At 36.7% G+C, this 15,767-nt stretch overlaps 1 protein-coding gene across 5 annotated transcripts in view; it reads left to right on the top strand.

Moving 5' to 3' along the window:
• LOC139979593 (Na(+)/citrate cotransporter-like) overlaps nucleotides 1-15,767 on the top strand; it is a 46,776-nt gene that overhangs the window by 23,405 nt on the left and 7,604 nt on the right. For all 5 annotated transcript variants that reach the window (XM_071990544.1, XM_071990546.1, XM_071990545.1 and 2 more), the window contains 10 exons: nucleotides 360-625; nucleotides 4,148-4,283; nucleotides 5,078-5,211; nucleotides 6,683-6,838; nucleotides 7,397-7,519; nucleotides 8,503-8,595; nucleotides 9,381-9,485; nucleotides 10,109-10,203; nucleotides 11,394-11,545; nucleotides 14,582-14,743. In XM_071990544.1, coding sequence (XP_071846645.1) covers nucleotides 360-625; nucleotides 4,148-4,283; nucleotides 5,078-5,211; nucleotides 6,683-6,838; nucleotides 7,397-7,519; nucleotides 8,503-8,595; nucleotides 9,381-9,485; nucleotides 10,109-10,203; nucleotides 11,394-11,545; nucleotides 14,582-14,743 — 1,422 coding nt within the window. The remainder of the gene's footprint in view (nucleotides 1-359; nucleotides 626-4,147; nucleotides 4,284-5,077; nucleotides 5,212-6,682; nucleotides 6,839-7,396; nucleotides 7,520-8,502; nucleotides 8,596-9,380; nucleotides 9,486-10,108; nucleotides 10,204-11,393; nucleotides 11,546-14,581; nucleotides 14,744-15,767) is intronic.

Here is a 15,767-nt window from a genome sequence, read left to right as displayed (position 1 = left end):
GGCGCCCCCAGCCCCCCCCCCCGGTTCCTACGCCCTTGGTTAAAAGGGTTATCTTTCAAAACTAAGGAGGATATAGTAATACTACCCCGATTTATTAAAATTGTTTTCTTAATGGTTCACAACATATCAAAACCAATTTTGTGCTTTAAGCTATTATCCATTAAAGTCAATGTCGCTTGCTTTTGGTGTCCAAATGTATAAGTTTGAATGTGAGAAAAAATGTAAAGTTTATGTATCAGACAACCAAGCACACTGAACCATTCATTTTTATTTCTCATTGATGGGATAATTGTTTGACACTTGTTTTATAACTGACCTAATGTAATTAATTAATTGAATTGATCCTCATTGTTATGTAGATGGGCTATACAGCATACGTCATTGTCATCATGGCCATGTATTGGTGTTTGGAGATCATCCCTCTAGCAGCTACTGCGTTATTACCTATGGTCCTCTTTCCGATGTTCGGTGTTCTCAAGTCGGACGACGTGTGTAAACAGTACCTCAAAGACACGAACGTTCTATTCTTTGGTGGACTAATGGTTGCCATAGCAATAGAAGAATGGAATCTCCATCGACGTATCGCGCTTAAAGTACTTTTATTGGTTGGGGTAAAACCCGTTCGGTAAGTCCATGTTAATTTAAAACTTAAAAGTCATGTTGTTCTAGGGAACTGTGAATTAAAGTTGAGGGCTCCTCTGGAGAGCAGTGCTTCTGCACTGAGCTGGACTACCCTCATTAAAGATGACAATAATAAAATGGAAAGAAAACAAAGTTGACATAAGACTGTAAAGACACCAACTTAATTTTGATATTTCGTAGACAGCACAGCCGTCATATCGCAATTCTTCACCACTTGTAATTTTGGAGTTCAAATAACATTTTAAACGTAGAGGCTCATCAGTTGAAGTGGCTGTACTACCAAGTCTAACAGAGCATTAGTTCCACGGATCTGAAATGCACAACGCCATAGGAAATCATACTACTATGGCCTCAGATGGCATGGTTAAAAAGTTTCATGGACAAATATAGTGTTGCATGTCATCCAATAATTGTGCTATGTTGTTTGTATAAAGTTTAGTTATTAAAATAAGTAAAACAACGGATTAACATTAACCTTCTGGCCCTCAATGAGGAGCCAATCTCAATATTAGGTTAACCTTAAATACTAGCATACTACAGAATTTAACATATTTTAAAAAAAGTTTTGAAACCAAACTATCAAAGACATCACTTTTCTTAGACTATAATGTATCAATAATAATCTTCTGACTAAAGGCTTTAAATTAATCTAGTTCATATACTAATATATGTGGATGCTTCTAGGCTGGTTTCGTCTTCTTGGACTATAATGCATCAATAATAAACTTCTGACTAAAGGCTGTTAAGCAATCTAATTAATATACCTATATATGTAGATGCTTATAGGCTGGTTTCGTCTTCACGGTGATGTTGACATTTGTCTGTCATGAAATTAATGTTTTCATTATCTTCAAATATATGTGTGTGTAATTTATTATCACAGTACAGAAATAACCTCATTTTCCTCAGTACAACCGGTTGCTGTGACAGAGTAAACGTTATCACTACGTACACAAATGTTGTGTCGAACGATTGTGAAAATGAACTGTGCGATTAAAGTTCGTTGGAATCGATGACATGATGTTTGCTGATATGCAGAAACTGTGCACACGCACATGCAGATAAGCAACGTAACCTTACCAAGTAAATCTGCTTAACATGAACAACTCTTGTGCTGAAATCAGGTGTTTGTTGACCCAATTTTTAAAACAGTAATTATTTGCACGGAACCTGGGCAAAATTAATGTTGCACTTCACAACATTTACATGGAGGATAAATCTACTGCCTATACAAACTGTTTTATAACTACCGTTGTTATAGTTTTTGGGGCTGAGAGCAACAAAAAACCAGCAACGATTGGAGCTATGTTATTCCTGCTTCGTGTCGTACCCTTCAATATAATAGCATTAACATCATCATTCAAACATGTTCTTCTAATTGAATATTATTAATAAAATATATGGATAAACATCGACTATGAAGAAAGGTCAACTTTATTCCTCACAAGGTTCACATCTTACAAAAATGCTTCTACTAATTGCCTGTCAATCTTATATTGATTTAATTCATATCTTTCCCACATGGCATTGAAAGTGATAACACCAGATATACCAGCATATATACGTGCGATACAATGATATGCATTCATTGCATGGTAAACATCAAAATACGTGGCGATACAATCAAAGAGATAAACACACCTTTAGAAAACAAAATAAGCAATTTGTTTAATCAAGAGATAAATGTTTATCTGGCATTGTGCTGGAGTGGAGTTTGGTTCTGGTTGTTCTAGTTGAACTAAGTATTATATATGTACTTGGCTCAAATCATTCATGTTGGGATCAACGGTAAAATACAACATTTAATAGATTCTCTGGAAGTCTATTCCAGTAATTCTATAGAAACTAACAATAAACGTTTTTGTGGAAGTCTAATTAAACGGCGGGAAAAAAGTAAACACTACAAACGTCGTTAGAGGATTTTATGCAAGAATACATGGCAAGCCTGATGTGCAATGATTCCAAAACCCTAGTTTATCGCGGATAAACTAAGTTTTTCGTTCGAAAGACTCAGTTGATCGATTGATACACCGTGTTTTCTTCTCTCGAAAAACAGAGCATTTCGAGTGCTATGTGTAATTATTCGATAAACTCAGGTTTATTGAGCGTTAACCAAAGTTTTTGATTAACACGGTATTGCAATAAATTCAGTTTTATCGAGCGAAACAAAGGGGTTTTTTTCGATAAAAATCAGTGTTATTGAGCGATAATCTAAGATTTAGATGAACTCAGTTTATCAAGCGAAAACCCGGTTTTTCAATAATTTAAGATTTTCGTCTTGAAAGAAAACGTTTTCAATCTAACATGCTAAGGTTTTGAAAAATCCTGTTCTTCACACGAAAAACTGAGTTTATCGGCGATAACCGAGTTTTTTTGGAATTATTATATTATACATTAGGCTTCATTTACACATCATATAAATAATAAGAGTGCTTGACTTCCTGCCGTTGGAATTGCTCATTGATTCAGTAACATGTAATAACAGCGTATGTCAGCAGAGCGCTTACGTCACACTGGAAATCATTGTTTTGGGTCAAAGCCAAAGTCGAACCCGTGGAAAAGCTTTATTTTACATCTTTTGGTATTATAGTTTGCCTTACACGAGTGCTTGAATTTAAAAAGCCTATTTTTCATTCAACAGGCCATACGCAATACGTTGAATTATGGATAACACCAGGAATTACCTATAAAGAAAGACCCAGCCGTAGTCAGGCTGGTGCAAAGAGGGTGCCGCCCACCCCCGGGCAGACTAATGTTCCGCCCCATCCCCATCTATGCCACAATCTTGTGTAAATAATAAAATCACAGGTTACATTGTGCATTTCCTTAAATTGCCCCTTTGAAGCCGAACAAACACAATCACGAATACATTTCTGTATAGTCCTATAGGCATGCGCAAAACAAACACACATGCTTGATTTGTATATCATTTTGACATGACCCGGAATAACGACACACACATACATGTACAGTTAATTTTCTTATACAATTGACTCGGTCTATCCATACTTTATTTTTAAGTTTGTTGCATATTTTCAAATAGCAATAAGTTTGAAGTACTTTTCTAGTATTTTCGTATAATGCTTCATAACCACTCAGCTACCATATATAGCTCAACGATAAAGCACGGCTGTATCCTTTCCTCTTTAATCTCTGTGACACTGACTATACGTCGTATATTGTTCTGAAGTTCCTAGCGATTCCACAGGTGTGATTCTAATCAGGGAATGGTTCCGTGACTACTCTAGATTTGATTTGATAACCCATGTCCACACAATTTTACCATGTAATTAAACTTGATTACTCCGACTTTGTAAATTGACTGATTGCACTTAAAAGTGCATTGGTTAAAAAAACGTAATCTAAGTAGTATCACTGATTTGAATGAAATGAATCGAAGCAAAAGTGTCATTTAGTGAGGTATATAATCTTTCATAACTGAAAACCTTACTACTCTCCACAACTACACTTCCATTTCCTTATTTGTATTGCTTCCTTATTACAGGTTGATGTTCGGTTTTATGGCCACAACGGCGTTCCTTTCTATGTGGATGAGTAACACCGCCACCACTGCTATGATGATCCCTATTGCTAATGCTGTTCTTGTTCAACTAAATGATGATATAGAGGAAAATAACGAAGTAAGATGTTACATTCTACATCTGAATAGTACTACAGGGTCGGAAGAATTGACTGTCAAGTTGTGTGTGTATGTGGGGGTATGGGAGGGACGGGGAGTGGGGGGTTATGACGGTTGCTTGAAATGATATTAAATATATATATATATATTTTAGAAACTTTTCACCTGGTCATAAAGCCGGATTGCCTGTAAGAATTTAATTTCAAACATTTTAAGTCACTGCAACCCTTCTTTTGATCAAGACTGCATGTAACTCGGAACCGCCTTGAATCTGTATCTTTGAAGTTTTGTGACACTGCTAAGAGTGGCGTGCGCATGGGTGGGGGGCGGGAGGCGGATTCATGGCCCACCACCCCCATTGTCAGTCAGGTCAAAGCTTTCAGTCGGGGAATCTTTTTTTTTTTTACATTCAGAATTAGACCACTCTCTGCGTTTAAGCCTACTCATAGACCTAATATATAGTCGAAATATATACCTCGGAATTCACCGTTTGACTTATAAACTGTTAAGTTCTTTCCTGTGGGAAACCCCCAGATCCCCCTGCACTGGAGTCATCTTCAAGAGCCCAGACCCCACACTGTTTCCGTTTATCATTTCCTGGAACTTCGTTCTGTCGATTCCATCATGGGTCATGGGTCATACCTGAAACAGTCGTGGGGCATTTTACAATCTCCTCCGCTCCTACCCACATTTCCACCCCACCCCCACCCCCCCCCTCAATCTCCGACTGCTGTGTAATCCTGTGATTGTCACTGACTGCTTATGAAATCCTTTATTTCTCATGTTCATATCTAGGAGCTGCATAACAATCACCATGCAAATTCAGACACGTACGGTGAAAACAAGCCCGAAGTGAATGAAGGATACGTTGGAGATGAGACTGATAAGAACGAGGTTGAACGCAAAATGATGGAAATAGTAGTACCAAGGTAAGCCCCTTTTAAGTTTTCTTGTAAAATATGGATTTTTGCAATATGTTTGTCCCAATATGTCATTGCCCAAGAAAAAAACAACGACTAACTAGAAGAGAACAATTTTACTGCCGGGTTAAAGTTTCTATAAAATTCAGCTTTCAAAGTATTCACTTTTAAAATTCTGGAATGCCCATTTAAAGTTTATATGATGATAACGTGGTGCGGGCCTAAAGTTTAATGTTAATTCATTGTTTAATGAATTATAATAATTCAACCAAACCACGTCCATATCAACAACAGAGCACCCTTGGATGGACATCAAACATTAAATGTCACCTACTAACTCTATATGTCTCCCCAGTTTATGTTATATCCGTGGAATTGACCTAATGGTATACGTGTGTCAAACGAAGTAGTCCCGTCACTTTAATTGATAGGCCTCGTATGTTTAAAGGGGCATTCTGAAACATTAAAACAAGTGTTATGGAAACACAAACAGCACTGACAACAGTGTTTTGTTTTCAATAGTCTACAGCACCTCCAAATAACTTCTTCGCCCAAAGTCATTCTTTAAACTTGATTCAACAAACTCTCGGCGTTGAGAATATTCATCTTCAAACTATCTACACTGCTATAAAAACCGAAAAGAATTATTTAGTGTGAAAAAGTAGTTTTACGGCAAAATGTTAATAATAATGATGATGATGATGATGATGATGATGATGATGATGATGATGATGGTGATGATGATGATGATGATGATGATGATGATGACGACGACGACGACGACGACGACGACGACGACGACGACGACGATTATCATGATGATGATCATAATAATTATAATGATGATCATCATAATAATAATAATGATACAGTGCAAAAAGAAAAGTTTTTCTTGCTTCTAGTTGTCCTGTAGGCTATAGATGTTCACTATACCGAACTGATGAAGATTAGGTTTGACACGAGCATTAACGAAAATGCTTAACTTTTAAGAATATCTGTATCTGTTTTAAACCGAAAATAGGCTACCTACTGATATTGAAAAGGCAAGGAAAAAATTGAAAGTTTAAAAGAAAGCGAAAGACAACACAGAGAAAAAAAAAACATGTTACGTCATGTATGTTCCCATCATGTTTTCAACGTTGCATATATATAAATTGATGGAGATTGTTTGATCAAAGTTGCTTTAAATTTCAATTTTGTGTTTTTTGCTTTTAATGTATGTATGATATTAATTTTATGTACAAATATTTGATCTGTACCATGAAATGTAGCACAGCGTAAGGTACCGCCTAAGGTGAAGTTACCATAAATAAACCATGGCCATTTAGTGTTGACAGAAAATCTTGCAGCAAAAAGTAAGTCGATTTTACATCAGATACTGTGTTTTACGAGCGTGGCAAACTCATGGGAATTTAAATCCAGTTTTGCAGCCTAGAGTAAATGTCTTGTTTGGTAAATTGTCCTTTACATCCCATTTCAGATCTGACTCCGAACAAAGGCAAACGGACAGTAGGGCACAGTACCGTAGAATGTGTAAAGGTATCACCCTTGCCATCCCGTATGCAGCAAACATCGGAGGTACCGCAACAGTGACTGGGACAGGTCCAAACCTAGTCCTCATTAATCAAATCGACAGGTGAAACATTTAGACAAATGGTCTTTATTCTTCTACTTCAACAGTTGTGATTATCATGAAACGAAGATAAAATAAGAAGATATAATACATATAAAATAAAATGAGATGACATGAGGTGAGGTGAGATTTTTAAATCTAGAAAAAAAAAAACCAATGAGATTTTGCTTTTCTTTGGCCCTTTATTATCACCACTGTTTCTCATTTGTCCTCGTAGAAAGTTAAATGAGAACCCCGTGCTGTAAATGTGTCCAATATGCCCCATCTGACCGTCAACCCATTCTGTTCATTGTCATACAATAGGGTTTTCAATCATTCAATTGTCTTAGCTTTGGTTATTATCTATCATTGCGCCAGATACAGTCTCATAATTTTCGTTAATTCAAGTGTCCATGCTACGTTTGTTAAATGGACCCAGAGTGTCCAGTCTCTTTGTCGTAAGCTTCCAAGTAAATTTTTAAAACATGGGTCTATCCTCTCTTGGTATGACTCATAGTTTTGAAGATTTTGAAGAATTATTCAACCAACCTTTTTTATGAAATCTTTTTTTGCCCTACTCAGTCTTTACGGTTCAGAAGCTAACGTTAGTTTTGGTACCTGGATGATGGTAGCGTTTCCTTGCATGATAATCTGTCTCTTCATATGTTGGCTTTGGCTTCAATTCCTCTTCCTAGACAGTTTCAAGTAAGTAACCGTTAAACATTCTTTCCCCTCTACCCCCCCCCGACCACCACCCCGACCACCACCCTCTTCCACCATGCGACCGTCCCTTCATCCCTTTCTGACACTTTTCTCGTTTGACTTCACAGATTCTTTAGCTTTTTTTTTATTACACCTTATCTAACCTTTAACATGGCCTCGTTTGCAAATAAACATACTGCCTGAAGTTTTCACAAGGGCTTTCAAGATTTCAAGTACTGCAAAACAAATGTTTCTTTTTTTCCCCTTAAGTTTTCACTGAGGCTCACACCACCCAATGCTCATACTGTATCACATTGCATCCAAATACAATGGTCCCATCGAGAATGTAAAATATCAGTTATTCAGTAAAATAAACCATCATCCTTAGCAGGAACTGAAGAAAAATGTCTTAGCCAATGTGCAACTTAACTTTTCAACAGTTACTCCACAACGTTGTGAAAATTGGCCATATTCTGTCCGTTTCCCCGTGTATCCCAGGGCGATCAAAGACGGTAAATCCCTGACATGTTGAAAACATAAACCCTGATTGATTGATTGATTAGTTAATTGAGAGGTTTTTCTTTTTCATTTTATCTTTCCATCTGTGAAGTAGATGAGTATGGTATACCATTAACACATCCAAGCGACTTCCTCTGCAATGATCTACGTAAACATTTTAAGAAGTGCTTTTGTTTTATCCAAACATAGGCACCTAGCTGGTACTTAGCATCAACCTACTTTATGAGAGAGGGGGGCAGGGGAGGGGGGCAGTGAAATTTCTTGGTAAAGAAACCTCCCACATGAAGCCATACTTTTTTGTTCGCTTTTTGCATATCGTCTCCTCGTCTCCCAAATATAAAACACCCCTCTACATGAACTTTCTATACAGACTTGTTGACTTAATAAGATAATATTTTAATGTCATTATTCACGTTATATTAAGAACTCGAATGAAGAATAACTTATCGTTCCATATTCTTGACAAGGTTTTGGAAGAAGACAATCGCACAGACCGATGAACAAAAAGAACGAGCCAGAGGTGTGATCCGAAACCAGTATTCAGACCTGGGACCAATGAGGTATACTGTTCTTACAATCATGTTCACTTTTTGCAAATGATTCTGACAACGGCATCTACAGTGACATCACTATGCATGTCGTTTTATATAGTCCACAGGGGCGGTGGGTGGGGTAGGGCCCTGGTAGGGAGCGGCGATTTACGTCACTGTCGTGTAAACATTGATCCATATGTTCCATACATTTTACTGGTATTTCAGAGATAAGAATTGAAACGGGTTAAACGTAGATTGAACAACTAGTCACAATCAGTGAGTGACCTATCAATATACAATCTTTATAGCCAAAAAAATAAAATAAAATAAATAAATAAACCAATTTTTGTCTGCATTGTGGAGAACACGTGACTCCATCTATAATGATTTGATTCTCGTCTCTACCAGTGTGACTTCCTGGTTTTGATATAAGCAGGGCCAAGTAAGGAATTTTTTAGTCATTTACAAAACAAAGGGAAAGATCTGACAGCACTAAGGGTGTCCAGAGTTGACGTTTCAGTTAAAAGGTTTTGAAGTGTTACATGGACTTTCCCGCAAACCCCTCGCAACCCGATCTCCCGACCCAACCCTTTCATCAACCGAAACACACGTGTTTAATATTATGTTATAAATATATTTATCTATATCGAGTGAACAAAATATACACTATATATACTATATATACTATACGCTATATATATAGCCAAACCCCCTTCGCACCCACCAGCCACACAGACCCACACATCATATTTCATCACTAATACACTGTTTTGAAAATAATGTAATTGCTGCCGTTACTTTTCACATTTCAGCTTTGCGGAGAAAGCAGTTCTCGTGCACTTTGTAATACTTATAGCACTCTGGTTAACAAGGGATCCAAAGTTTGTTAATGGTTGGTCCGTTATTTTTGAGGAGGGGTAAGTATACAACTATGCTGCATTTAGAGAAAGGCTGGATCTCGAGTGAGATACAATAATTAAATTAGGTAAGTGATTGGAAGTAAAACAGCCAATGTTTGGTTTTTGCAGAGCTTTCGAGCAAAACTAGCTCTTCTTCAGTGCATGATCACCGAAAGTGACAAGGAGTAGCAGGAATTGAAACTATTTTATAGAGAAGAGTCTCGGCATGGTTGTAAAGTCAAAGCGACTTACTGATTTCTGCTGGATTTAGCAGAGGTTTTCGAAAATCGGATTATTTTAAATCCGTGTCGGATTATTTTAATCCGATTCCGTCGTAATTGCAAAGGAATATTGACTGAGAACATAATATAGTTCAATATATCTTTTCATATGCGTCCGATTAGTTTCCGTGTTTTGACCATATATGGAAAGATAGGACGCCTGATGTTTTTTTTTTTTCTAAAGTTTCCATTCGTCCGATCTCAGCGGAAGGGCAAACGTTTTGCCCCCCCCCCCTCCCCCAAATCGTAATGATTGTGTGATTATTTAGTCTCAATAATACCAAGAAAATGTTGTTTGTTTAGACTATTTAGATTGATCGTCTAATGAGGCTTTCCTAACTTTTCTAATTTTCTTTAAAGGTTCGTAACGGACTCTACTACCGTTATTGCTGTATGCATGGTTTTGTTCTGCTTTCCGTCGCAACCACTTGGTTTTATGTGCAGGCCTGTTAAACGTTAGTTCATTCATACTTAGTAAAGATTCCTAAATCCTATTGGTCCATTCAGGTCAGCTGACCGTGGTTAATCCTGTGAGTAACGCACGGTAAAATTACGGGGCATCACTTTAATAAATCTTTGGTTATATGTAACCAAAAATGTTTTGTTTTATGATTTTTTCCCCCACACAAATGGTAGTGTATGAATGAACGGGGTTAATCAACGGTCTAGCGTGCGTTACTCACATGATTAATGCACTCCGGGTGTTAATGCTATCGCTGGATGCACTCGGGCTCCGCCCTCGTGCATCGCTTGCATTATCCCCCGATCGTGCATTAATCCTGTGAGTAACGCACGCTAGACCGTTGATTAACCCCTTATTAAAATTTTGTTTGAATTACATTTTAATCTGTCTAGATGTTAGATTTTAATTTGCTTTTAATATGAAAAAATGATATCTCAAAGGATGATAGTGAGTTTCCAACCATTCGAATAAGACTTTCATTTCAGTGTGATAAGGAAACGGTTGGTTGAACATCAAAAGTGGATTTAGCATGCCGCCAGTGTAATGTCAAAGCAATATATTATACGCTAGAACTAACAGTTCAGTCCTCTTAAAATTATGGCGTTTTTACGTTTTACGTTATTAACTCGAAGTAACAGGTGGCATGGGACCCATAGTATTTAACAAAATAATTTAAATAAATAACTGAAATATTTGTAGATTTGATTATCTGAAAATGGTATTGAATGTCAATAACGTAGATTGACGACGTATCGTTAGAATGAGATCTTCCAGAGATGAAAACTTGTGACTGATCAACTGTTAAAGATACTAATCATAAGACTGATGATGGTAAATTATCCATACTCCAAAATAACATAAAGCCTTTTCCTTTCTTCATTTGGTCACTTACCTTTCAAGAACGTTTCATTTGATACCATGTGTTACACAGTCTACACCTGAATATCCTCAAATAACCACATCTAACTTGAGAAACAAGATGTTACAGAAATAAATTGTCTTCCCTATAATGTGTTTTGCTCCACCGTTTAATTATTTAATTCGCACACACACATCACATGTAGTAATATGTGCAGTTTTACAAAGTCAGCGCGTAAAGGGTTGGACATCTATTGGAATAGTAGCCAAAAGAAGTTGTAAATACAGGGATATGTTAGATTATACATTTTTCGCCTTCTTCAGATGATGAACCTAAGACACGAGAGGAGAAGCGAGAGCATAAGATATCCAAAACAATACCTACTCTCCTCAGCTGGAGGGCTGTGGAACAAAAGATGGCCTGGGGAGTAATCTTCCTCCTTGGAGGGGGAGCAGCGATGGCAGAAGCTTGCAAGGTATTATTTTATCACTTCAGAATTTACTCCACTCCTCTCCTTTCTTTTCTTACCTCTCTCTCTCTCTGCTCAAGCCATGCGGCTTTTCATCAACCTAATATACCAAACTTGGTAAGATTGTTAGCACTGCGTCCCCGTTGTGTCACTTCCGGGTCATCCTCACCCACTTCCTCTTCTCTCGAATCATCCAATCTAAAGACAAAAAAAGAGAAAAACTCACCTGTATGCAAGACAGAATTTTCATCTGTACCACTCAGAAGGGAGGCAGGAGAAAGGGAGGAAGGACAAGAACATGGTGCTGACCCAGCACAGCTTAAATGTTACCAATTTTGACCGGTTAGGTGGATGGGAAGAGTGCATAAGGAGAGGAGACAGGTGAATATCGTCGCTTGTAAAGCAATCAAAACAGTCAGTTGTGTTTGTATATTTAGTGTGATCGACGTACTAGGTTTTTCTATCAACATGATGAATAAAATTTCGGTGCAGATGTGGTGTGATTGCTTGGCAAATTCGTATATTTAGTGTGATCGACACACTAGGTTTTTCTTTCAACATGATGAATAAAATTGTGGTGCAGATGTGGTGTGATTGATTGGCAAATTCGTAAACGGTATTCTATTACTTAGATCTGTCATCGAAGAGGAATGTTTAGTCAAGATAATTGATGATGCAAAGTGAAAGAGGATGGATGAAGGTGAGGTGTATTTTTGTGAGATCGAGAGATTATGATACTCATTCAACATGACACGGTGGATAAAAGTGTGCATGGTGTAGATGTGGTGTGGTTGTGATACAAGCTTGGCAAATGCGTACAAGGTATTATATCATTTAGATCTGACATCAAAGAAGAGGAATTGTTATTATAAGTCAAGCAATGTAAACGATGATGGGTGTAAGCTAATAGTATATTTAGTGATCGACCCATTATGATGTTCAGTGAACACACCACGATTAATAAAAGTATGGTGTAGATGTGGTGTGGTCGTACCCATGTTGAATGAAAGTATGGTGTAGATGTGGTGTTGTCGTGCCCATGTTGGATGAAAGTACGGTGTAGATGTGGTGTGGTCGTGCCCATGGTGGATAAAAGTACGGTGTAGATGTGGTGTATTCATGTCAGACTATTATGCCCATTCTGATGATGGGTGCAAAATCACTGTGTGTTCTTATTACTTGCTGACAAATGGTTTATCCAGAAGAGGGAGTTGGTGTTGTTCACGTGTATTTTATCTTTTATTTTGCATTTGGGTGACCATATCCCCATAGACTTGTTCACGATATTACTATAAAAACCCAACTAGGACAATTTCTTGGATTTTTAGCTTCGTTATGAATTTTTATTTTAGCGAATAGTCAGTGAAAGTCCTCGACAAAATATTAAAAGACTAACATTTGCCAACATTCAACCTACCTGCCTAAATCACATTTCAGCGTAAATGTATTGGTATAATGGATATAATTAAATATACAAAGTAACACATTGTTTCATTATTTTTTATGAAATTCATAATGTAATTAATTACTCAATATATATTCAATTCTTAGTATGAATTTTATCACAGCTAAAATAAACGTAAAATTTAGTACAATAACGTATAACAGTCTGGTAAACAAAATCGAACTCGTATTTCCCTTTCATAACAGTTTGATATCACTTTTATTTGGACAGGTTTGTATAACGAGGTTAAATTCTATGGCAGGTGGTGTGTTCGCGTAGCTCTGCAATTACAAATAAATTTATATTGTCTAAGCAGTAAACCTCACATGCCCGTCTGTAAACCCCTCGGTGTGTACGTTCGTGTGCGTGTGTGTCTGTGTGAACAACGGTTGTACATTTGGGAAAGGAGCCAAGTGGTGGTAAATAATAAATCGATGCTGTTATTCAGTGAGATTTAAGTAAGCTTTGTTTATGAATAATAAAGATACAGCACGATATGACACGCATAATCATGAGCTATTCAGATTATAAGCATTAATGTCGTTTTATACTAGAGTGAGAGCCTTTTTATTTTCCCCATATTCGTTTTTGAAATTTGCTGATTAAAATGATTCAATGATACACAGACCCAATCATCATCCTTAGCTTATATTATTGAAAGCTTTGTGAAGAGCAACTCCACCAATCAGCTGAGGGAAATCTTACTCCGTTTAGGAGATATCTTAGTTTCAAAGTTGTGTCTGGGATCTATCCTTTTGTAAATCTGTGATGTCATAGTGTCACTAGGATCTGAGAACTTATTTACTTTCTCAGTGTTTCTCTTTTCATACTTTCAAGGTTCAATGTTAACTCATTTCATCATTATTTCCTGTTCAAAATTCAGAGCCTTAATAGTTTAGATTAAGTAAATGCGAAACCCATCTCCTTTACAGAAAAAAAAAACATTGTAATAAATAAAGAATGAAGAATATGTGACTTGTGATGTTATATTTAGACTTGATCTTCCGCCTAGTGTAGAAAAAGAACATTAAATCTGTGATAATTCCACAAATGCAAAAAATCTTATCTGTTTCAAGGAAGCCGTTCAATGACAGTTATCTCAATCATTTTAATCAATAATAATTGTTGGTTCCCCCCTCCCCCCCTTTAAAGTTCAATGAAGGGTGGCTGTGCCTATAGATACACTCAACTGAAATCACCTTTCGGTTTGTTGGTGACATACCAATGCATATGACAACTATCAGTCGTTACTTAACCCGTATATATTTGAAATGTCTAGCTGCAGCTAAAAGTTAAACTCTAGTCCAGAAGTAAATGTTATGGATTCTAACGTGTCGGGTGACAAAAAGTAAGTAAACGGGGGCGCAGTTCTATAATGTTATCCATATCGTTTGGTTAAGGTAGATTGGAATGCATATGTTGATTGGATACTGGTCAGTGTGAGGTTGGAGAGTGCAAGGGTACCAATAAAGGTCCTCCGCGCCTGGCTGATAACTAGATTGAAATATATTTTCATGTAACTAAATGTTCTAAACTATCGTTTTAATAACAATGCATACATTATAATTTATTATGCGTTGTTTATCTCCTGTCAACAGGCTTCTGGTCTTTCATCATGGTTAGGCGAAGCCCTTGCAGTCTTTGGTAATTTATCGCCGGGCATTATGGCACTCCTTATCTCTTTCATCGTCGCAGCTTTCACAGAAATTACCAGCAATACTGCCACAGCTACAATATTTTTACCAATTTTCGCAGAACTGGTGAGTACCCATTGTCATGATATTTGCTGCTATATATATATATATATATATATATATATATATATATATATATATATATATATATATATATATATATATATATATATAATATAACGAAAATCCACGTTTACTCCAAAAGAAAATATTATTAGAGAAAACCAGAGAAATAAGATATGACTCATAATTGACAAATAAGGAGTAAGTTTTTGAAAATATATTGGAATTTTCGGTCCCCCTGGGACCTTCGTCAGCAATACTTGGCAGTCGAATGAGAAGTTTGTACTTGGGGACCGAAAATTCTAATATATTTTCTAAAACTTACTCCTTATTTGTCAATTATGAGTCATATCTTATTTCTCTGGTTTTCTCTAATAATATATATATATATATATATATATATATATATATATATATATATATATATATATATATATATATATATATAGCTTACATTATTTATCCTAGAACCGCAGTACCAGTGGCATTATTGTTATTTCTCAGACAATCGGTCTGCAAGATTTCTCAGAACCGACTCGTGCGATATAGTGGGGGTTACTTTTTGAGGTGGGGAGGGGGTAGCTTGATTGCGTGATCGTTTTTAAAGGTAGAGTTTGGTTAAAAGTTCACCATAAAAAAAATTAAGCGCCTTAGGAACATAGTTGACACACCAACACACACGCCTACACAGCATTTATTAAGCTCACCTAGTTCGCAGATGTTTCTCAAGTATAAGAACCTGAGAGACCTACATATATCCTTCACCTTGATCAATTAAATTATAGAGAAAGAACTCTAAGTAGCTACGAGGGATTCAACTTCTGTCTGTCTGAGACATTGCCTAAGTGACATTTTAACATGGATGCTAGGTCGATGCACAAGATAGAGGCAATGAGGCAACTACATTCTTACATTCCTACATTCCTACATTCTACATTCTTCTCACAAATTGGACCCGGAAGGAAATTAAAGCAAAGAGTGCAAACTGCGCGAAACTACGGTTGCCGATGCACATGATTTTTGTTTT

This window comes from Apostichopus japonicus, chromosome 14, assembly GCF_037975245.1.
Source record: "Apostichopus japonicus isolate 1M-3 chromosome 14, ASM3797524v1, whole genome shotgun sequence".
Classification (NCBI taxonomy): Eukaryota; Metazoa; Echinodermata; class Holothuroidea; order Aspidochirotida; family Stichopodidae; genus Apostichopus; species Apostichopus japonicus.
The sequence above is the reverse complement of the archived record's forward strand: the minus strand, read 5'-3'. Positions and strand labels throughout refer to the sequence as shown.